General features: G+C 37.9%; 3 protein-coding genes across 6 annotated transcripts in view; 1 reads left to right on the top strand and 2 right to left on the bottom strand.

Moving 5' to 3' along the window:
* The first annotated feature begins 651 nt into the window (after positions 1 to 651).
* LOC308696967 (uncharacterized protein) lies at positions 652 to 8,312 on the top strand. Of its 2 annotated transcripts, none has more exons than XM_081375974.1 (7): positions 652 to 859; positions 4,539 to 4,856; positions 4,942 to 5,274; positions 6,795 to 7,149; positions 7,273 to 7,364; positions 7,487 to 7,536; positions 7,764 to 8,312. In XM_081375974.1, the coding sequence occupies exons 1-7, from the start codon at positions 814 to 816 to the stop codon at positions 7,854 to 7,856; spliced, it is 1,287 nt and encodes a 428-aa protein (XP_081232100.1). In that variant the 5' UTR covers positions 652 to 813; the 3' UTR covers positions 7,857 to 8,312. The 2 variants fall into 2 exon arrangements, with proteins under 2 accessions (XP_081232100.1, XP_081232099.1); XM_081375973.1 differs by lacking the exon at positions 652 to 859 and adding an exon at positions 1,431 to 1,824.
* A 1,757-nt stretch (positions 8,313 to 10,069) lies between these two features.
* wipf2b (WAS/WASL interacting protein family, member 2b) lies at positions 10,070 to 20,015 on the bottom strand. 2 transcript variants are annotated; one of them, XM_081377408.1, is made up of 8 exons: positions 19,922 to 20,015; positions 18,787 to 18,913; positions 18,517 to 18,649; positions 18,124 to 18,234; positions 15,631 to 16,299; positions 15,338 to 15,541; positions 12,359 to 12,460; positions 10,070 to 12,067 (listed from the first exon to the last, which is right to left on the bottom strand). In XM_081377408.1, the coding sequence occupies exons 2-8, from the start codon at positions 18,844 to 18,846 to the stop codon at positions 12,027 to 12,029; spliced, it is 1,320 nt and encodes a 439-aa protein (XP_081233534.1). In that variant the 5' UTR covers positions 18,847 to 18,913; positions 19,922 to 20,015; the 3' UTR covers positions 10,070 to 12,026. The 2 variants fall into 2 exon arrangements, with proteins under 2 accessions (XP_081233534.1, XP_081233535.1); XM_081377409.1 differs by having other exon boundaries at positions 10,768 to 10,927; positions 19,922 to 20,011.
* Positions 20,016 to 21,697: 1,682 nt separating this feature from the next.
* The window catches only part of jupb (junction plakoglobin b), a 73,765-nt gene continuing 71,585 nt past the window's right edge, over positions 21,698 to 23,877 (bottom strand). For both annotated transcript variants that reach the window (XM_081377252.1, XM_081377253.1), the window contains exon 16: positions 21,698 to 23,773. The gene's annotated coding sequence lies outside the window, so the exon portion shown is untranslated. The remainder of the gene's footprint in view (positions 23,774 to 23,877) is intronic.

The following is a 23,877-nucleotide window of genomic DNA, read 5'->3' as shown; positions in this document are numbered from 1 at the left end:
TCATACTTCCTGGTTCTGGTAAGAACTCGAGCTGCTGCGTTTCGAGCTGAAGCTTAATCATTTGATCTGAGGATGATATGAGAATTTACTGAAAGGCTACCAGGAAAGTGTAACTAAGTTCATTAAATACATTCAGAATATGCACACATTCATTCTTAATCTTATGCCTAATATGCTGAAAACGGCGCTGGTTGAGTTTGTTTGCATCCCTGTATATTAACACCTATTTGTCATATATTAATGTTGTTAATGTTTGCTACATCACTTTTTGACCGTTAAACTGAAGCACCGGTCTGAAATTCATGCTTGGCTTCTGTAAACAGTAATGCCTGCCTCCTTTGATTTTAATTGGCCATCTCGGTCATCTTGACATTGATGAGTGCTGTTTGACCACTGATTGGCTCAGGTGAGATGAGTCAGTTTTCTTGACATGGTACAGTCTTTGCAAAACCAAAGTACATTTATTATTAAGCATTTATTTTACAAATTTTATTATACACAATGAATACTGGGGTACAAAAATACTGGCTTGGGTATTGAGCTTGGGTACCCAGGGCGGTCGCTGGAGGGGAAAAGGGTTGTGATGACCTAATCCCCCCACCCCAAATCCACCCACCGAAACAACCCCAGCTACGGCCCTGCGTGCACCTCATTGGCGGGTATACGGCAATGAGGAAAGAAGGATGTGAGACTTGCAGGAAATGTTGAAATCCGCAACAGTTTATAAAAGGAGTTTGTTTCAAATGGTTAAAATACAAGTCGAAGATACATGTGAGGATGGTTTATCGTTTTTGTAAAATCCCTGATTAAATCATGTCTTTTCTGCTGAGTACCCTAGTGCTGCTTTTAGGAGTCCAAGGTAAGTCCTTTTAGGAAAAATAATTCAATTTTGTATACTAAACCTGTGTTGGTTCTTTAAATTATTCTAGGGAATAGGATTCTTTCAAAACACCATTCCTGCTTTGTCAGTCATAAAAATTATATATTTTTAATGTTTTTGAAAAATCTTTTCATATGTTTTGAAAATAATAAATTGATATAAGAATGTTGCACATTATTCAATGATTAAAATGAGCAGCATTAATGATGTATTTCATCAGTGCATACAGGGTTTGTAGCTAAATTATATCAGGATGAACATTACAGTTAAACATAAGTCTAACATAATTAAAAAAATGAGCAAGTCTGCAGATTGTTACATTTCTACAGTAATACCATATTGAGATTTATTACAAATCTAAACATTTTGCCAAGTGTGAACTTAGTGATCTAAATATTGAGAAAGCGTGATCCCCCCCCCCCCCGATTGTTAATCAATTTCAACGTCAGTTCACTGACGTGAAAGTGATTTTTTTCGTAATCATGCTCGCCTGATATTGCAACAGAAGAATTTCCGATGTTCCCTCTCACCAGACATCCTCTTTTTCTTCAGTGTATACATTTGTTTTCTTCTAATAGGGTTGAAAAATAAGCAGATCTAGCAGCTTTTAAAGCCTCTCTGTATGCAATCGAGCTCTCTTTCCATGAAATGCGAAATACCTCTAGTTTTGTTTTCTTCCAGTTGCGCTCTATTTTTCCGGCTGCTCTCTTAAGGGCCCGAGTGTGCTCGTTGTACCACAGCGTTGGACTATTTTCTTTCATCTTCTTTAAGCACATTGGAGCAACTGTGTCTAAAGTGCTTGAAAGGAGAGTTAAAAGTTTCTGTGGCAATATCGAGTTCTTCTATCTGGGATGCTGAGATGATGAAACTGATCAGGAAGATTCTTAATAAAGCAATCTTTAGTGGCAGAAGTGATAGGTCTAACATATTTAAAAAAACAATTGGTAAGAGAGCTTTTATGTTTAAAGCCCTATTAGACTGGAATAATTTGCCTGTAGATATTAGATCCATTACTTCATTTCGGTTGTTTAAACAATCTTTATTATCTTATTTTATTGAAACTGTCATTGTTGTGTATTGTTGCTTTTTTATTATTGTTGGTGTTTTGTTGTTTGCCTGTTTGTTGATGTATTGTTAATTGTAATCTTGTTATGTTCTTTAAGTTGTAATTGTAGTAATACCATATTGAGATTTATTACAAATCTAAACATTTTGCCAAGTTACTGTGTGAACTTAGTGATCTAAATATTGAGAAATAGTGATTTTTTTCGTAATCATGCTCGCCTGATATTGCAACAGAAGAATTTCCGATGTTCCCTCTCACCAGACATCCTCTTTTTCTTCACTGTATTCACTGTAAATTGTGACTTTTTAGTTCACAATTCTGACTTTTTTTTTCTCAGAATTGATAGATATAAATAAGCATTTGCGAGGAGGGGTGCATTAATGCACAGGCTGCCAAGAAAAATAATAATTTTAAAATAATTATTTTGGAGTTTACAGGAGTGACAACCACATTATATAACCAAATACACGCCCTTACATTTTATGGACTCAGTCACAACCGCATTTTTGCCGAAGATCTGCTGTGTGAATGGAACTGTTCAACTGGTTTTCTGTAACAGCATACGTGGAAGAAAACAGGATATTCCAAGACTCACTAATGTTGTTATCAATCGCAAACACTGACAGAGGGAGCGTAGCCAGTGAGCAGTCATTCTGAAAACTTGGGTAAAATAAACAACTTACTGATACTGAGAATTTATTGATGTTATCAAGGACTTTTTAGCTAGAAAAACAAGGAAGACAAGTATCTAAAGTTATGTCATTTGAATTCATTCATACAAGATCACAAATGGAAATGCCAGCGTATTGACTAATGGCCTACTGACATTTTTATTTGTGGTATAGGGGCCAGTTGTAATGCTGTAATGCAGGGGCCTCTGGTATACTAATGATGCCCCTAATCGTGAGTGCTGTTTTACTGATGTATTGGTTTTATTTCATTTCCCTTTTTTATGCAAAACTTTCCAAAACCTGTTAACTATATCAATGAAATCAAATATTACCATTCACAAATACATGTAAGAAAATGTGTTTTGTCGTTTAAATATAATTTGTTAGTTGACCTGCAATTCAGAACACTGTAAAAAAAAAAAAGTACAATCAACTTTGATGTAACTTAAATTACATGAAACTGACAAAAAAAGTTGAATCTTGTATAACATAAAATAAGTTCACTTATTTTGATGATTTAAAGCAATGTAAAAACATATGTTGTCATAATTTTAGCAGTGTAATACAGTCATAATTATGAGATATAAAATAGTTGCAATTACCTTTTATATTTTTTTATTCTGTGGCAGAAACAATCAAAACATAAAATGTTTCCGCTTAACAGTTTTATTATTACCTTATCATCAGCTCTTTGAATCAATGGCAGTTGGAACCCACATAAAGGCAGAGCAGACAATATATATCTGCAGGTGTCTTATCTGTGTATTAGAGGTTCAATTTGCATAGCATTTAAGCCATTGTGTAGCTTAAATAATGGATTTGGTGATCTGCAACTGTTCACATCAGAGAAACATGCTTTCTAAAATATAAAATAAAGATGCTTAGACATCACCAGAGTACATTTGGGTAACATTAAAGCCATTCTATGTGAAGTAGAGGGTTGTAAAGGATTTTGGTAAACTCTAATGCTGCCTTGCTGGATTTGGTGACACGGCTGGTGATCTGCTAGCCTGGGAAAACCCAGACTACTTCCGGCGAATTTCAATTCTCTCTTCAGGATAGTCTGGAGAAGAGCCCATTCAAACTCATTACTGTGCCGCCGAAATCGCGGCACCAATCAAAAACGTTTGGGGAGGGATTTACATGATGACGACAGCGCAGCGACGCTGAAGGAGTTCTCACGCAGTGAAAAATACATTCATTGCGGAGCAGAGAGGGGACTGACAACACGCTGACAGACAGGACAGAGCAGGCTACTTTTCGGTTACGTTTGATATTAAACATATTAAACAAAGTCTCAGCTTTCAAATTTGGTAATTTTTTTAAAAGAAATTTAAACAATAAATACCGTTTTGTTGCTCTTTAATGTGCCGTGACAGATCGCTGTAGAGCATCAGTTAAAGCTGTTCTTGTGAACCGATCATCTCTTCCTTCTAGTTAATTTATAGCCTCAAATAAACATGAACAAACATAAGAATGTTGTTTTAACCACGGAAAGGCGTCAGTACACTCCGTTTTTCAAGTTCAAAAATCCTCCTATGTTAATCTACTCTCCTGACTGCTTTGTCGGACAAAATGGCGGATGGCGAAGTATGATTGGTCAGATCACCTGTCAATCAAGCTGAGCTACGTCGGTTGGTGACGCCCCTTTGGAAATGATTCGTCTACATAGCTTCCCCAGACCCTTCACTCAGTTTCAACCATGGTTTCAACTGAGAAGGGTCTGGTTTTAACCAGGCTAGTGATCTGCAGCAGTTTGACAAAATGCAGTAGAGAGAAGTTAAGATGCAGTTTGTACTGTGTGAACACCAGACCTAAATGCTAATCCACTACAACCAGCACAGCGCCTTCAGAGTTGGCGCAGTGTGAACTGGCCTTTGTCAAATCTTTCTAAGGTATATTATCATTTTATGACTCACAGGTACCAACTCTCTATGGACAGTAAAGAAGATAACAGCTCAAATTGGGGGATCTGTCACCATTCCCTGTCACTACCATCACCTGCACAAGGACCTTCCTAAGTTCTGGTGCAAAGGAAAAATCTGGATGGCCTGCTTGACAATGCGATCTACCAACCAAGAGAAGCGAACCGGTATCAGCTTTTACAACAGCCCAGATGAACTGGTAACAACCATGACGATGACGAACCTACGCAGCAGTGATTCAAATCGCTATTGGTGTGCCGTGAAGAAGCCAGGTTCCAATGCTAGAACAAATCTAGAACTAACCGTCACTGAGGGTAAATGTTATTGAGATGCTTTAGCATCTATGAGACCAAAATGGTTCCAAGAGTAAATGATTTTGCCATTTGCCATTGTTTTCAGGTACTCCAGATCTGTCAGTGGCCAGCAATAGCGTGTCAGGTGAAGAGGGCGGCAATGTTACTGTCCAATGTCTCTACAGTGACAAACTTCGAGATGAGGAGAAAAAATGGTGCAGAAGTGGAGATTTGCGCTCTTGTCAAACGGCTCAAGATTTAGAGCCGTCCCGTGGTGCAGCTCTACAGATAAATGATACAAATGATGGTGTTTATACAGTGACACTGACAGGACTGAAGAAGACAGACGCAGGCTGGTTTTGGTGCATGGCTGGGGATGTGCAGGCTCCTGTTCATATCAATGTAAATTCAAGGCAACTCATTACAGATGCCAACACAAGTAAGTTTCAATAACAGTTGTTCACATACATTATGCATGCGACATAATATATGTGATGATAATATGTGAATGTATAAAAGATGCGACGAGCAACAGGGGTGTTGCAACATAAAATGGTTTAATTTGAGTTCATATATCATTTTTTAGCCATAATGAAAGCAACAATGGATAAATTTACCTCAGATCTTAAAAAATAACTTAAAATATTTTAATTCACACACACACACAATATATATATATAATACATGTGTGTGTGTGTGAATTAAAATATTTTAATTAAATATTAATTATTTAATATTGTATTATATTTTTGCCTTTTTGGAGAGGACAGTCAAAGAGAGACAGGAAGTGATAGGTGAGGAAAGAATCAGGAAAGGACCACAATCCAGGACTCGAGCTCGGATCTCCTGAAGTGATGTTGCGCTATAAGAGCGCAGACAGACGAATTGCTTAGAGCTTGAATCTTATCGCATTGTGCCTGGTTTGGCCACTGTTTAAAAGTTGTGGTCACATTTAACACTTTTCAGCAAAAAAAAAATTGAGGGTAAAATATCATGCAGTTTTAATAGGAATCCATGCGATCTGGAATTTCTGGTGAGGGATTGGATTTCACTTGCATTTCATTCTTTAGCTCCAACCCTAATCAAACACACCTGAATGGAAGTCTTCAGAATAGGCTGACAAATTACAGGCAGGTGAGCTTAAGCAGCACACCCTCCACTGTTATTTTTTAAGCAATCCTGAAGACCTTGATTCAGGTGTGTTTGAGCTGGAGCTAAACTGAGCTGGACTTGACCAACAGAAACCTGTTTGTTCGTTCTTTGTGAGCTGTGCTTCATTCCACACATTGACTTACACTATTGACACGCCACACTACCCCTCAAGGCAATTGCAAAAAACGTTTCAAACAGGTTTACCCGAAAACTCCCTCATCAGTCATTGGTCGGCTAAATAGATACAGCAGAAACAGATAACTCACGCCATCGGGTTTTGCTATGTATAGGGGCAACCAAACAAACTATGTTTTGAAAAAATGAGTTTCATTCTTCTGTTGAACAAGAAGATATATTGAAGAATGCTGGTTACCATTGACCAGCCATTGACTTCCATAGTATCTTTTTTTTCCTACAATGGAAGTCAATGGCTACCGTCAACTTTCTTGTTACCACCATTCTTTAAAATATCATCTTTTGTGTTCAACAGAAGAAAGAAATTCATACAGGTTTGGAACAAATTGAGGGTGAGTAAATGATGACAAAATTATCATTTTTGGGTGAACTATCCCTTGAAGACTTTTGTTGGGAATCACCTAAAGTGTAGACAGGAAAGTAGGGGTGAGAAGCTGAAATTTTTATATTCAATGAAGGACACACTTCTCCTTCAAAGACAATGGCAGTGCAAATAACCTTTCATTGACTTTCATAATGAGTTTCTGGGTAAAGTAAAACAACACATTACTGCTGTTATCTGTTTAAACACAGACTGTGTGTCATATCTGACCTGCTCCTTTTTATTTACAGGACCTTCCACATATACCACAGCACCATCCTTCACTTCAGCAATGGATGTACACAAGCATAATTCAATCACACCTCCTACACCCACAAAATCAAAATTGCCAGAAAGCACTTTGATTCAGACGGAAAAACCTGGCCAGACGTCTACGGCATCACCAAAGCGGTTTCATTCTACGATACAGTCCTCATCCTTTCTAACCACAACGGAGAACTCAAAAGAGAACCCATCTCACAGCAGTGGTACAGTTACGACTCCACTAACCAGTAGATCAACATCTCCATATGTTGATAGTAACTCTATAGTTAATGTATCGTCTAAAGAAATGATATTTGAACCCACACCCATTTATGAAAGCAGGTATGTTCAAAGTATTCTTCTGTACAACATGAATGCTGTTTCACATTTATTTATCAGACATTTGATTCTAGCTGATAACATCTCATCTTCGGTATAAGTTTAACAATTCCCTTTTTTTTTCAGATACCTTATTCGGGTGATTGCACTAGTGTGTGGAGCACTGATTATATTATTTGCGTTAACTGGAGTTTCTTGGAAATTGTGGTCATGGAATAGTAAGACATTATTATTATTATATGAGGCTGTTTAATAAATAATGCACTTAATTGTTCGATAAGCATTCACTTGTCAATCAATATTTAATAGAAATTGTATTGTTTTTTCCTGAACATTTCAGAAAAGGCCACCACAAGAGAGGAAGCAACAGAAAAAACAACAGACCTCCATGTAAATAAATCTTTAACAATATCAAATATAATAGTAAAAAACGAAAAAGTTTTTATTTAAAATAGTAAATTATGAAAATAATAATAACAATAATAATGAATTATTCATTTATCAGTAACAAATAACCAACACAGCAGTAAACTTTGGGGGACTGTTCTTATTTGGATATCTTAAAATTCTTAAAATATCTTATTTGCTGATATCTTGTTTTGTGTTTTATTTGATAGGCAAACGACAGAGATGATCTACTGGCCAATGAATGGACAAATACTTCAGTTGTGCAGTTCAGCACAGACTCAAACACTGTCCTAATAACATAACCGGTTGTAAAGCTGAGACTACTGAAACACAAAGATGGATTTAAAACATGTTTATGAACAACAGTAGAACATATTTTGGTTACACTTTATTTTAAGGTGTCATTGTTACAGTGTAATTATATATTTAAGTACTGAGTAATATTAATTAACTACATGCACTTACTATAGGGTTAGGATAGGATTAGGATTTGATTGAGGGTTAATTGCATGTAATTATGCATAATTTACTGTTATTACTATAGTAAGTACATGTAACATATGTAACAAGGACACCGTAAAATAGTGTTGAAACCCATATTTTCATGTTATTTAAAATACATTATTGTTACATATAGCTATGTGCAATATTTCAGCCGTAGATTTATTATAAATGTTAGCTATATTATGTTCACTTCCTGTCTAGCGATGTATGTTTGTGCTAAAATAAAATGTAATAATAGCTTATTTGTTTTTTTCAAAACATTTATCGTGCATCATTGTTTATTGAGTTGAGTTGGCTCACGTAATTTATGTTTTGGGCTTCAGAAATTTTGTTAAGGGAATGAGAGCATCGATGCTCCCTTTTTTCCACGGAGTTCCAACTCTAATTAAATGCACATGAATCAATTAATCAAAGTATTTTGGTTCAGCGGCGCAATGAAGGCTGTCCCAATTCAAAGGCTCCTTCGAACGCGGCTTACAAATGCGTCCTTCGTTTCCCGGGCTGCAAAGGATAGAATGGATGGATCCTTCACAGCCTAGCCTCTCCCAAGATTCATTGCGCACCAATGACGACACAACAAGGTTTTTTGAGAGAAAATGCAAGATTACACTTTTAAATGTAACTTACTTGAATATCTAACAACACATTGAAAAAAAAAATACAAAGCGGTTTAAATGTTCACACATTTTACTAAGATGCAATTTTATAGTTTATAAATATACATAAATGGACAAAGGTGAACATATTTAGACCAGTTGTGAGCCGTGTTTTGTTTGCAAAATCCCAAAACTTTAGAAATAATCTTAGGAACTTTACGTAGGGTATATTTTAATTTCATGTTACCTTTAACGTGGAATACGGCTTACAAAATAGATACCTAGCTAGAAGTTTCATTCATTTTACTGTCTTGTTCCGGCTGAATTAATGTAAAGCAAAACATTTTTTATTGGTGTCATCAGAGCAGGGTCTCTCGTTCATCGTTCTGGTTCTGAAGAGCCACTTTCCTGTAGAGTTTAGAATTTAACTCTAGTTAAATCCACATGAATTGGGTGTGTTGGAGCTAAACACTGACTCTCCAAGTCAGGATAAACAAATGAACATAAACCAGTCCAACTGGTTTTCATTTTCCATAGTGTTTAATCAAGGTGGCAATCAGGTTCACACCAGTTTACACACCACAAGGAAGCTATGATCTTTAAAAGATTAGTTCACTTCAAACTGAAAATTGTGTCATCATTTACTCACCCAAACAGTTGATGTACCCCGTTGACTTACCCACATTCTTTGAAATATCTTCCTTTGTGTTTAACAGAAGAAATACATTTATACAGGTTCGAAACAACTTGATGGTGAGTCAATGACGACAGAATTTGAATTTTGAAGTAGTCCTTTAATGGACCTTCATTTCACAATAGTTTTAAACTGAACGAACCACGCGGCTTCTACATTTACATATAATTATTTAGCAGACATTTTTATGCATTGAGAAGAGCAATAGAAGCAAAAAACAACAACAGTAGGGCCACAATATGCAAGTGATGTGACTAGTCCCAGTTAATCTAGCAAATTTTTTATTATATTTATATATATATATATATATATTATATATATATATATATATATATATATATATATATATATATATATATATATATATATATATATATATATATATATATATATATATATATATATATATATATAGAATAGTAAGTGTAAGTATTAATGGGTCAAGAGTTGATGATACGATCTAGACATCAGCAGCTCAGGTTGAGTTAGGCAGGTCATTCCATTTTTGGAATTTTAGAACACAATCTAATCAAAGATTCTAACTGTAAATATAACATGAGTTGTCTATTGAAAAAAAAAAATCAGTTTAGTTGTTCGCTTTCTTTTTTTAAATGGCGGACCACACAAAGGATGAATCACGCGTTCTATTTGTCCATACAATGAAAGCGAATAGAGTCCGATAGGGTTTAGACCAAAACGTTTTTTTTTTTTTTTTCAAAATCTCTCATTCAGTGTTCTGCAGAAGAAACCAACCAGTTGAAGACAGTAAAACCTGTTCCTGACAAATGACACAGACATAGACCACATTTTTCCTCAGCTTTATTTCAACAGGTGTGGACAGACTTTAGTTAAGCATGGAATGATGACAATGACAATCCTCTCTCAATGTGAGTAAGTTATGCTCCTCTAAAGACATGTACATTGACCTCTGCTGGCAGACAGAAGGCGATTAAATACAATTATTAGTCTCAGAAAACGTCCTCAGCCATATTCAGGGATGAGGATATACCATCAAGTAACGATTAGTTCACGACTTCATTGCCTGAAATTATTTACTATATTACAAGCTTTTTACAACTTAAAAATAGATTAATAACTATCACTACCATTTCTCCCTTTGTACTTGTAAATACACCATTTTTTTATTTCTCATTTGTTTTGAAAATCCCGTACCGACACATTAATCAGCAAATGTAAGGCAGAAGAACAAAGAGGGGCAAAAAAGTTCGTTAAAAAAGTCCATCTAACCTACACTCAACATATGAGATATTAGCTCTTCTGCAGAACTGAAATGTAGACTATTCTCTGGAAAATAAACATGAAGATCTATCTAAGAATGACACTGAATAAACTCCAAACCTGGATAAACCAGGATGTCGTCATTAGTGCCAGTGCCAGTCTTATTGTGTCTCGACTTTGCATGTTTGGCTAGGCTGACTGCAAACATCAATTGTATAATTAGTTGAACATGACTCTTATGAAATAACTAGTTACCACATTTCCGCAGCAATACCATTCAGAATAAGACCCCCGTTCCAGTACCCTTAGTTAAGGTCCTGTCATCCAAACAGCAGATGCACTGTTAAAAAACAGAAGAAAATGAAGCAATACACAGAGCAATGTTGCAGCTTTACATGCAAATACACTCAAGGTTTATATTGGAGGTCTGTCCGGAAAAGCAGCATGCATTGAACTTAATCAAGTTCCGTAACGGTTAAAACGCTCAAAGGCAGTCTTTGATGCAAAACCAGTCGGTAGGCAGCTTGTGGACAAGTTTCGCTTTCAACCAGGTCACAAACGTAAAGTGGCGTAGCTGTGCCGTCCTGTAACAGGAAAATTACAGGGAAGCCGCGATTCACAATGCAGGTGAAAAATGTGAGGCGTATTGCTGGACGACAACTTCAAACCTGAAATAAAAACTGGTTCATCTTAAGAACAAACAGTGAAAACTACTGGTTCCCAAAGGAGGATCCGTTTTACAGCTGAAGGAGCCGTGCTGATTTATTAATGGCAGAGCATCTGTTGGCACTTTTGGACCTGTTTCAACTTACCGGAGGGTAATGAAGTCCAACAAACCCCCTGAGAGAACTTAAAGGTAATGGCTGTTCCCTGAAAAGGGGCACGACCAGGACAAAAGACAAAAACGAACAAAAATCTAAAGCAGTAGCAGTTTTTACAGTTCAGTTCACACTCAGCTATGCGACTCGCGTTATTCACAGTGCATAACATGGGGCAGCGACTGAGAGAGAGAAAACGAACAACAAAACATTTAACGAGACTTGGTAGTTAAGACATTTTCCAGGGACACGCTTTCCGCTTCCCATCTCAAGTGCTACGCATTACCTACACGCAGGCTCATACGCCATTACACTTCTGTGCGGTGCTACCTAAGTGAAATGTCAGGGAGAAAAATAAAGTGGGCCATTATTGATGGTGGGATGCAAAACTTTCCCTCATCGCGCTCTTTTGTGAGTGAAGACGAGCCTCCGCGCAGGACAAAAGTGATGCGATGGAGCTTGCTTGAATGTAGAGGAATGTTATCCGATGGGGGAATGGATGTTAATAAGGTGCAAGCTTTGTGTCTTTAGATGTGCATGTGAGATTGTCTGTTTATGAGCGTATGGGTCTGTGTGAAGAACCCTCGTCGCCGATGCAGCCCGAGCGACTGGTCACAGTGTTTACCTCCCAACAGGTGGCAAAGGAGGGGCTCCTCTCATTACTGCCAAACAAACAGACACATGTATGAGTCCAAGCTCAGAGCACACAATCACAGTATTCTTTCCCTGTAGACATTGCATAAGCACTAGTTCATAGCCATCAGGCAAATGCATTCAGCAAACTGAAGATGAAAAGCATGCAGCAGGGTTGACTCTGATGCATCTACACCAACTCATGAAAGCACACAAGATCAAAGGATGCTCATTGTGGGATTCATTACATTTATTTGTTAAAGCCTGCGTGGTTCTGAAACAATTTGCTAGATCTAACTGTTCATTTTCCTGAGACTTACCTCGGTTAGCTTTGCTTGGGTATATCTTAGTGAAATGTCTATACTCTTCTGGAGGAGGGAAGTCATCCAGAGGATGAAAAGAATACTTGGACTCAAAATCATCTGTTGAAAGAGACAAAAGAAAATGATTATTCAGAGAGATCAGACTCCTCGTGAGCAGTATCACTTTACATTTGATATTTTAAATAATGTACAATAGCATTCAAAAGTTTGAAAACTTACAGAAAATACATTTATTATGTAACAAGAGATTTCTATTTAAAATAAATGCTGTTATTTTGATGTATCATGGCTTCTACAAAAATGTTAAACAGAACAACTGTTTTCAACATTTATAATAACAAGAAATGTTTCTTGTGCAGCAAATATCATCATATTAGAATGATTTCTGATGGATCATGTGACACTGAAGACCGAAAATTCAGATTTACCAACACAGGAACAAATTTCATTTCAAAACTCTTAAATAGAAGACAGTTATTTCATAAATTGTAATAATATTTTTGCTTGAATATATGCAGCCTTGATGAGCATAAGATACTTCTTTCCAATACATTTTACAAATCTTACCAACCCCAAACTTTTGAATGGTAGTACTAGTCTAGGTCATCTCATAATTATTCTTTTAATACCGTAAATTGTTTTTAACTGTAGCAGAAATGTGAAAAGCTTTTTACTGCAGCTTTTCCAATAAAACATTTAAACATGTAACAAACAATTTGGTTGGCTCATTTATGTTCAACCACCTTCAAATGTTTCCTAATTTTTATGTGACTTTGTTCAGACATCTGCATCAAGGGCCGTGACACACCAGAGCTGTCGGGCTAGTTTTTGCAGTGAGGGCTCACGTCGGCTGCAGTTCACCGGATTCAGCACGTTGAATCAGCGTTGGGGCCGTCGGTGAGAGAGATCGCTCTGATTGGCCGTTCAGTTATGCGAACGAGACAGAAGGCTGTTTTAAATTTTACGTCTTCTACCTGAGCATTCCAATACACAAATTTTTTCATAACATGAGCCGCCTGGAATGAAGAAAGTGATCAGCATGACTGAAATTCAGAATGGTAAGCAAGGGCTGCTTTGTTTACAGTTTGCATATCTGCAGTCCTAGTTTGGGTTTCCTTTTTGAATGATGAATATAGACTTTTGATACCTGCTGATATACACAGATATTTCCTCACAGGCGCAGAACACACGCTAGCCGACAGTTGCTTGTGGGCTTTTCAGTGTGTTCAAGCGCAGCCGGTGCGAGGCGACAACAGTCAGCTTCCATCACCTCTAGTTTTTTTATGTCAGCTTGGCGTGTCACGGTCTTAATGAATAAAAAAATAATTAATAATGTTCATGTGATGGAAAGTCCTTTTGTAAGTTTCTCTGGATAAAAGTGTCCGTTAAAAGTCTAAAATATAAGTGCCAACAACATCTATACTCAATTAGATTGGGCATGACAAACCACTGGATTGCATTATGGATGATATTAGAATGAGTGACCGCATGCCTGATAATTAGGGAAGCATCGTAATGAAAATTCTGGACTGAAACTGAAAATTCACGATGCACTTGGCCGAAAACCAAAACCGAAAATAAATAATAAATGAATAATCCATTAACTGACTTATAATCAACACTCAAATAGCTAAAACTGATTTGTAAAAACATTTAAATTGTACATAGAAGGCAGTTTTTATATAAACTTTTTAATAACTGTAATAACTTGTTTTCATGACAGATTTATTCAAACATGCTTTAAATAATGAAGCCATTAACAGGTCAAGTAAAAATATAATGAATTTATACAGTGCATATATTTAGCAACATGCTCTTTTCTAAGTTATTTTTTCTTGCTAACTAATGAGTTTATGGACATTGAATAGCTTTCTTGAGGTAAATCTGACGTTAAGTGGCATTGTGTAGCCTACGAGCTGTATCAATGAAGTCTTTCACCGGGTAAAACACTGATTGAGCGATTACATGAGATAGGATTCATTTCTGTAAGTTGTAATGTCTTTCAACATACCTTTTGGTGTTTGTTCGCCCATGTTTATTCCGTGCTGTAACTAGTGAAGTGAGGATGAGATGATCGGTTCATGTGCTCTTGATCCATGCTGCCACTAAAACTGAGTGATCTGTCACTCCGTATAAAAGAGCTCAAGAATGACATTCATTGTTTGAATTTTGAAATAAAATCGACAGAATTTTGCAATTATTGGATGGCAGGCGTGCTTCAAATATAAGTTTTGTTCACGCAGCGCATCAAGAGAAAACGGCACAGACTAAAAGATTTTAGATTCAAGAGACCATATCATTACCAAATAAAATCGAGAAATTAATATTGTCAATCCAGAGCGTGTGTCACCACATTTTAACTGTTGTAGCTTATCCATGTTGTGTGCACGAAATAGACGCTGAAGAGCGAACACCGTCAAAATGTGCCAAAGAAGCGCTAATTAAACTTCTGTTTTGGTCAGTGATTCGGTCCTCCAAAAACATTTCGGCCTGAAGCTGTTTTGGCCGAAATGTTTTGGTAGCCGACATTTTGGTGCATCCGTACTGATAATGCCACTAGATTGTCTCAAAGCCATCACGCCTAATTATTGATGCAAGTATCATTAGCATCGACATACACTGAATATGAGATTATTCAGTAACAGCTGTTCTGCAACTGCATATACCCGTGAACTTGCTAATGAGTTACTTTTTTTAAAATATGAAAATAAATCTGAATATTTTTACCTTCTTAACATGTTTAACACAAAGAGTGGATGTGTTTTGTATCACCTGTGGCACAATACCAGGGCTCAAAAATAAAGAAGGGCCAATGTGAGAGAGTTTCAGAGCATAGGAGGGAACCATTACTTGCCCTACGAAACCAGTGCAGTGCTAGATCATCATCCTCTCTAGATGAACGGAGGATGTTGGAATGATCATGTGAGGGCGGGTAAGACTGCAGGTGTGGGTTGAGAGTGAGCTTGAAGGACTCACCTACAAAGGAACGGGAAATGGAAGTGTGTCCATTGCGGATAGGCGGGGGAGGGGGCGGGGGTCCGGCTGGTGTGCGGGAGGGGGGAGGAGGGGGCTTGCCTCGGCTCGGGACATCTGAGGTGCTACCGTGAGTCCGATACGGAGGCGGCGGTGGTGGCGGAGCATCCCGGCCATTCCTTGACAGCTGCCCAGGAACTGGAGGGGCTGATTAAGGATGTAGAAAACGTAGATAATTATAATTACAATTAGAGGACTTTTTCACAGCAACTATTATCTCAGACTCTAGACCTCACCTGCTCCTCGTCCCGGGGGCTCTCGTGCTGGAGGAGGGGGTCTGGCAGCCTGTGGGCTGGGTGACGGTGGGGGAGGAGGCGCGTGCCCACGTGTCGGTGTGTGTCCACCCGCTGAAGGCTTCTTGCTGAGCGAGTTGTGTCTCTGGGGAAGTTCAGGGGCAGCCTCATTCACAGGACTAGAGGGGCCATTGGAAACCACAGACTGCTGACGGTACGGGGGTGGCGGCGGGGCCAGGGAGGAAGAGGAAGATGAAGAAGATGAGCGGTTGCTCACGGGTGACGGAGGTGGTTTCACTGGTGGAAGTGGTGCGTTTTCACGCGTCGGTGCTGGAGAGGGTCCTCGCTGACCCGGAGTCGGTGGAAGTGGCTTTTCTCGATTGTACGAGGCAGCTGTGGCCTTCTGCTGTGGGGCAGGAGGAGCGTTTCCACGCCGAGACATTGGGGGTGGCGGAGGTGGGGCAGAAGAGCTGTGCTTCATGCCTGTAGAGGGGCTGCTGCCTCCACCAGGGGAATGAGAAAGATCAGGCAGGGACGGTCTCTGGGAACGGCCAGATTCTGTAGGAGAGGCCTGTTGAGAGGAACTGTCGGGGTCATCGTGACTGCCGGGTGGCCGTGGGGCAGCAGAACGAGTGCTAGGAGGGTGCAACACAGATCTGCCTGCAGAACCATCTGCAACACAGCACAACTGATTCAAGCAGGGCACTTCAAAATGGATCTGTAGCTTGTATGATATGAATTGTAAGTAGGGCTGGAACAACGCATCCTAAACAAAACTCTAGAGCAGATGCTAATGGCTAGTATGGCAGCGCCGCTTCATAGGGTTGTGTTCATACAGGTCTTTGTTTTTTACGAGCATGACAACCCCATTCTATAACTGAACTGACACCTGCCCATTTTCAGGGCTCACAACCGCATTCTCAACAAACCAGCGCTGAATGAACGGCACCACCTTGGACAAGAAGTTGTCTGCCAAGTCATATATTGTGAGAGCCACAGTAGGGGTTGCACAGACTAGATGAATTTAATGCTCTGCCATGACGCTTTAAACTTGACGTCGACTAGTCGCTAATCATGGCCTATACGCTGATTTCACGCAGCCGCCATTTTGAAAGCGAAAGTGAGGCTCCGGTGGGAAGAACCCCGGAAGTAAAGATAAACAAGAATGCCTTGGACTACCAACCTGAAGCTGCTGCCGCGATTTACACTAATGGACGTTAATATCCAATATAGGATATATGTATATAGTTCATTCCTGCTTCTTTTTTTACTTTCTGAATTATATACATCAAAAATATTTTATTTATAAATGAATTTCACTGTATATAGTCTAAAGAATGAAAGAAATATATGTACAGTTTTAGAATTGACACAACATCATTATACACAAGAATACGCCATCACATTCACGACTCTCCAACGATTAAAGGCGACACTTCCGGTTTTCTTCCCACTGGAGCCTCGCTTTCGATTTCAAAATAACGGCTGTGTGAAATCAGCGTATAGAGGGTGCAACAGAATAAGAAATCTTTGAAGTTCACATTCAAGCTGTTTCCAAAAGTTAAAATGACAAATAAATGTATACTCCGAGAATGCTCCAAAAGATGTGTTTGATTTTACCATCTGGATGCTCAAAATTGATTGGGTGAAAGCACATTTTAAACAGCTTATTATAAATGTAAGTTAATCGCCGTTTAAACTAATGCGCTGCTGCATTGTAACGCACACACATGAAGAAAGTACCTTGCACATCACGTGCCGATCATGCGCACTCATAAACATTTAGTAGTGCAGAAATGTATCATCAACCCATGATATGTTCTGTGATTTATCAATAAAATGGCTTCGAAACAAACAGAAAAGTCTAGCATAAAACCCACATCTTCACTAGTGGTAGAGAGATGCTGTTATGTAGGAGCAATAGTCTTGTGGGCAACGCTGTGTCATATGCCATAGTGTGCACAAGGCTAACCCGCATTCGAGTTTCAGGCTTATTTGTTCATTAATGACATCTTCAGCGACTAGTCGACTCGACTTTAATCACATAAAGGTCGACTTAAACCCTAATCGACAGTGAACTGTATAATCATGATGGGTTTAGTTTATTCACAGAGACGGAGAAATGATTTGCGTTCATCCGTTAATAACACACTATCAATTGTGATAAAACTTCCCAATGTTATGGACATCGCCATTTCTAATACTGTGGTTGTGAGTCCTGAAAATGTGCAGACTCGTACGTATTAAGCGGCCCTGCCATACTAGCCATTAGTATCTGCTCCAGAGTTTTGTTTTGTGTGAAACATGACAGGGGATTAGGGATGAACATAAACAGTGCTTAATATGTCGTTCCATCCCTAATTGTAAGCGAAGTAAAGATCCTTCGAATTCTCCTTTTGTGCACCAACTGCATATGGCACACAACAAAGGGTGCGCAAACCATTTCAATTTCTGGGTGAGCTATTCCTTTAAATAGATGTTTAACAAACAACACACCTCCTACAGGTCGCAATTTTGGGACGCCACCCTGAAACAGCCCTCCCACTGGCTGGACCGGTGCAGAAGACCCTCCACCGCTGGACACGCTTCCGCTGCTTCCTTTCGGCTCTGAAGAAACACAAAACAATTCAATGATGGACCACATTGAAAGCTTACACTACTGTTCATCTTACTTACCAAACCCAAACTTTTGAACGGTAGTGTAAGATGAGAACAAATCACATCTTGAGTATTTCACACTTTTAAATTTGGGGTGAACTATACATTTAGGTAAATAAATACATTGACTGTTGAAGTTTAATGTGTGCATAAACAATCCTTGAAAGATAAAAGCCTATCAATATGTTGAGCTCTCAAAGTCAAGCTATTCCCAGCTGTTTTTCCACTTACTCTCGATCATCGGTGCACTCCTGTCACTGACAACGCCAACCTTCTTCAACTTGGACCCTTTGCAGATTTCAGAAAGCAATGCCCCTCGGCCCTTCGCTTCATCTCGGTTCAGCTTAGGAGGGGTCGTGTTTGCCTGTGGAAAAAGTGTATTTCTTTTGTGAAGGGGTTCACAGAGCCTGGTGAAATTTGCGATGTGCTCGCTGTGATTATTTTTAACATTTTGGTTTTGCAGTCCCCAGTAAAGTTACCAGGCATCTAGAGAGTACCTACCTGGCTAAGGGTGGGGGGAGGAGGGGGTCCACCTGGGGGTGGAGGGGGAGGAATGGGCATCTTGGATTTGTGTCCGGTGTTTGCAGCTGAGTGTGTGTGACACTTAAAACTTCATGAAGATAGTTACCTAATGAAACAAAATTAGTAATGTGTGTGTGTCATATATATATATATATATATATATATATATATATATATATATATATACGTACACACATACACTATTTAAAATCCACATATTCCTGCTTAATAACAGTATAAATGATATTGAAGATAAAAATCTTACTGACCCCAAACCTTCGAACAATAGAATATAATATAGTAACACAACGCAATGCACATGCACATGCAACCTCAAAACCTGTCATGTTTTCTTTACACATTTGCATAATGAATATTCTACATACTTTTTAAACTATTTACGTTGACATTCACAAATATGTGATTCATAAGCATGTTCCCATTCATAACTGCTGGAAAGCGGTGCATGAAATCTGTTTAAGTTCACAGAGCATAAAATGTCCATATCCTGCTCCATTTCTTATTTAACAAGTAAACAATTTGACAAACACACACACTGGAGAAAATATGATATCTGACAGCTGATGGCTTCACCTTAGCGGATTCTTATCAATATTTCTGATGATGCCTGTCTGTTGTTTTAGAAAAACATACCATAAAACCCTTACGAACTACACTTATTACTGTAAAAAAAATACATTTATAAATTATCTTCGTAATTCTCATGCCCACGATGGCAAGAATAAAGTTATCAGTTTATTGTACAATAAATGAGTGTAGCCATTGAAACAGTGATAAACCTTGATTGTCTATGTAAACAACACGGCCTGCAGTCTACGCTGGTAAACCCGTATACTATTTTCAGTTCATTTTGATGACTATCGGTCAAATGACGGTCGTCAAAAGAAATTGAAATCCTTGTCTCGGTCTTTATTTGCATTTCTATTTGATTGTGAGTGAGCTCGACTTTAGCCATAGCTTAGCTCGGCCTCGCGCTTGGCAGGTGCGTCCGTCACGTCAAGACGTTTCCGACTGTGCGTGAAGAAAATGTTCCGTTTGTTCGAAACTGATTTAATGTGTTTATGTGATTAAGTAATGCAATGTTTGTGCCTACTTTTTTTCAGCAATGTCCGATGATTTCGCAAACCGGGATCCCATCATCCATGATCTCGCGCGTCAATCGCCTTGATTTGCTCACCCGTTTGGACAGGAAATTGCGTCACAGACTGTATGTCTTCATTTCATACTGTTTATTGATTTCAAAAGCGGCTATTTGTATTACACGAACTTATTATATTTTATTATAACGAACTTAAGGCAGAACATTTGATGACTTGTTGTGATTTGTGCCAAATTGTTTTATCATTCTGCGCTAAAATTGCTTGTAAATTTATCTTAAAGCATGATTACTTTATTAAAATGTGTTGTATCTGTCTACTCTGTGTGTAAATGTTTAATTTAAATGTTACTTTCAGTAAACATCATATCGAATCCTCTTGTTTTCAGAACATGGTAGGGCCTTATTGTGTTGGGTACATATCTCAACTCTTACCTCTGTTTGGGTAAATAATTCACACATATACATGGAAGAAATGTAAAACCCTTATTTATGATTTTTTGAGAATTTTTAAAAATATTGGAAAGAAACTCGTGTTAACTTATTTTAATGCTGTCCTGATTTACTGGACATTCCATTTCAAATCTTGCTCTCTCTCTCTCTCTCTCTCTCTCTCTCTCTCTGTGTATGTGTGTGTTAATATCATGGTTAATATGTGTCATAATATGATGTTTTTTTGCGTTGGCTAAATGTGCAATATAAAAAAGGCTAATGTCTGAATGTTCAGTCCTATTGAGGAGCACTTTCCGCAGATCATTTGCTTCATAATGAAAGTGCCTATGATCATGATATCATCTTCCCATCATTGTGTCAACTGATTGCAAAATCCATAGGCCTATATGATCATTAACTGTCAAGTTCAGTTGCAGTTTTGCTTCGTCTATTAAAATAATCTCAATAAAACCAATAAAGGAAGAGTATCCTATAGCTGCACACAGGTATTTAATTCAGGAAATATACATCTAGTTGTTTAAAAAAAAAAAAAAAAAACTCAAATCCCGGGAGTGCCCTAAACTGACGCGTGGTGGTGCTATAATAAATGATATGAGTAATTCGACTATATATTCATTATTACTGTCTGTCATAGGCCTATGTGCACTAACTGCACAGTTATAACTTGGATGCCAAATAGCAAAACATATCAAAAGACATTGTACTAACAGAACAAGAAAATAAAGTGTCAATAGTTCTTTAAGATTTATTTGGCAGGCTACTGCAAATAATTAGCTTTTTTTCTGACTTTGAGATATTTAATTATAACTTGAATGAATGCAAATCTGATGAAGAAGGTATGCATAAATGTCCCTCACTGTCTCAACCTCAATAACATTCATGATCGGCCTCTGGCCGAATGTGCTTCCCACGTGGGGGTCAGCCCTTATGTTCCCCCTATGTTCCCACGACCCTACAGTATGTTCCCACATTTCTAAGATTTTTTTTTTTTTTACTTAAAATTTTGAAAATTAGGCCCTTTGTTCCCACAGCCCTATGTTCCCACAGCCCTATGTTCCCACAGTCCTATGTTCTCTCAATTATGTCCCCTATGAAGGGGAAGTTTTAGTGCTTGTGAAGGCACAGGGATAGGGAGAAATGGGGATACATAAGGCTGTGGGAACATAGGGCTGTGGGAACATAGACATGGTCCCAACACGTGATCACTCAAAGAGTCGTCATTCAAATTATTATGACACAAGAACATTTTGTCTTCATAGTACTACAATTCATGATTATAGTTGCTTCACCTTGAATGAAAGTCAATTAGCTGAGACGGTTAATATAATACAGTTTATTTATTTGAAAACAAAAAATACTGTCAAACTAAAAATGTTCAGTAAAAATGCATATCCACTGTAACTTCCTGTTGACATTCCGTGCATGTTTTTTTCTTGCAGATGGGAATGTTGAAATGATTTACTTTATGATGACAGCATCATCAGGAGTGCAGTTACCACTGAATATGCAGAATAATTCTGTTAGATGCAGTTAATAAAATAAAAAAATAAAAAAAATAAAGAGCATAACAGGGGCAACTGTACCAGTATAGTCTTTACCAATATAGCTACTTTTGGCACAGGCATGTTCCTTATATACCAACAGATGGCAGGCAGATTTGTAGTTATGAAGCAAAATTCTCCACTACAGTTACAGTAAATGAATGATGCTTGACAATTACTGCAATTTCATCAATCAGCAATCACACTTCACACAGATTGCAATGCCTTTCAAATAAATGCAAATGTGCAAGATCCCTTGCATATGGCAATCATAATCAGTCTTATGACTATACGCTTCAGCATGTCATTCAAAACAAGATGTGCAATATGTACAATGATGTAAAACAATATAGTATTTGTATAAAAAATATTTAAAGTCTAAGGGATGTTATATAAAGAGAGCGAATATTCTAGAGTAAACAAGTCAGGATAATGTAGTCAACCAGTCAACCAATCCTGACGAGGTCATCAAGACCAACCGACCAATCAGAATAAAGTGTTTCAGAGAGCTGTGTAATAATCATTTTGAATTGAAAGACTGGAATGCATAACCTTAAAATTGCAAGGTGGGATTAACTATGAAAACTATGAATTATGCTAATCGTTCCTTTGTAAAACGGTATAACGTGTTCAGCCTTAATGAACAGGATTATACCAGAGCATAATCAAAATAACAAAGCTATTGATTGTTGTACAAGAAAAACAATTAAATCTCATTCAGAATGATGACATCATGACCCTTTAAAAATGTACCCTGTCACATTAATAGCAATGAAAGAAAAACAAAACACTTCATAGAGTCACTGTGTATTTGATTTCTCTACAATTTCTAACAAAAGTGGGCATACATCATAACATTATTACTTATTGAATTACTTCTAAATGTATGAATCCTATTACTATTTTTGGATTCACAATGTTTTTGTATCATAGCAGTGTTTTCTTTTTATAAAAAAAAACAAAAAAAAACGAATTTACAGAAAATAAATGAAGAAAAAACATGTATAGCCAAATATATTTGGACATTCGTATGTGCTTATTGAGAATTTAATTTGAAAACCATTGGCATTAATATGGTAGTTTTTTTTTTTACTGGTTTATTAGTTATTGGTGTCCAAATATGTTAGCCATATACAGGGTAATATTATATCTGTGAATAATGACCCTTCACAGTTACTATCCATCATCCATAAATGCCTCCTAAAATTCATATGATCTTTACATGAAATCATACGCCACAAGCATTTCCTTACAACTGAATATCAGTTTGTCTCTTAAACATAATGCAAAAGTTTGTATGAAGACTTTGCAAGAAAATGAGGAAAACCTGCCTTTGACCTGTTAGAATAGGTTTGCAGGACAACATACCAATGCTTCTCATGTCAACAAATAATGAAAATACAAACAGGTTTCTCTTTTTAGATGTATGTTTTGTTGCTTTTGTATTTTTTCTACTCAGTAGCAATGCCTCAGCATCACAAATACACAGAACGCAAAGGAAAACGGACCCTCGTGTGGCTGAGCCGCTAGCTAGCTATGCTACGGTTTCTAGGACGGAGTGGAGATCTTTGGACAAACAATATAAAGTACAAAATGTACATGTTATGACCACATGCTTATCGCGTCACCACACTTTTAGGCTTTGTCACTCTGTTAGTAGCACAAGATAACAAGATGAGTTAGGCAGTGCTTAGAGTTCACATCACAAACAGACCGGTGGTGAACTAAAGCAAGTCGTGTGTTTTGTTCTTCTTTCGTTCGAGCGCTGCACAGTTCAGGCCCCCGGTCCACGTCTTTTGCAGGGAACAAACCGTTTTGTAGTCTCCACCTTCGCCCACTTCATTTGACCTGAAGACTGACGGGAACATCTTTGTTGTGATTTATGTTATTCAGGAAAAATAAAGGATGGCTCGAAATCTTAAGACAGAGATAATGTCGAGTTAATCCACAACTAGAGAC

Source organism: Scardinius erythrophthalmus, assembly GCF_964197995.2.
Source record: "Scardinius erythrophthalmus genome assembly, chromosome: 10".
Lineage (NCBI taxonomy): Eukaryota > Metazoa > Chordata > Actinopteri > Cypriniformes > Leuciscidae > Scardinius > Scardinius erythrophthalmus.
The sequence above is the reverse complement of the archived record's forward strand: the minus strand, read 5'-3'. Positions and strand labels throughout refer to the sequence as shown.

Excerpts from the sequence above, each read along its gene's own strand:
- wipf2b (XM_081377408.1), bottom strand. The coding sequence starts at position 18,846 with ATGCCCATTCCTCCCCCTCCACCCCCAGGTGGACCCCCTCCTCCCCCC. Across the intron at positions 18,650-18,786 it reads CTCCCCCCACCCTTAGCCAG|GCAAACACGACCCCTCCTAA; the intron begins GTAGGTACTCTC and ends CTTTTTCCACAG. Across the intron at positions 12,068-12,358 it reads CCCAAGCAAAGCTAACCGAG|TAATGAGAGGAGCCCCTCCT; the intron begins GTAAGTCTCAGG and ends TTTGTTTGGCAG.
- LOC308696967 (XM_081375973.1), top strand. The coding sequence starts at position 1,740 with ATGATGAAACTGATCAGGAAGATTCTTAATAAAGCAATCTTTAGTGGC. Across the intron at positions 7,365-7,486 it reads GAAATTGTGGTCATGGAATA|AAAAGGCCACCACAAGAGAG; the intron begins GTAAGACATTAT and ends TGAACATTTCAG. Across the intron at positions 7,537-7,763 it reads AAAAAACAACAGACCTCCAT|GCAAACGACAGAGATGATCT; the intron begins GTAAATAAATCT and ends TTTATTTGATAG.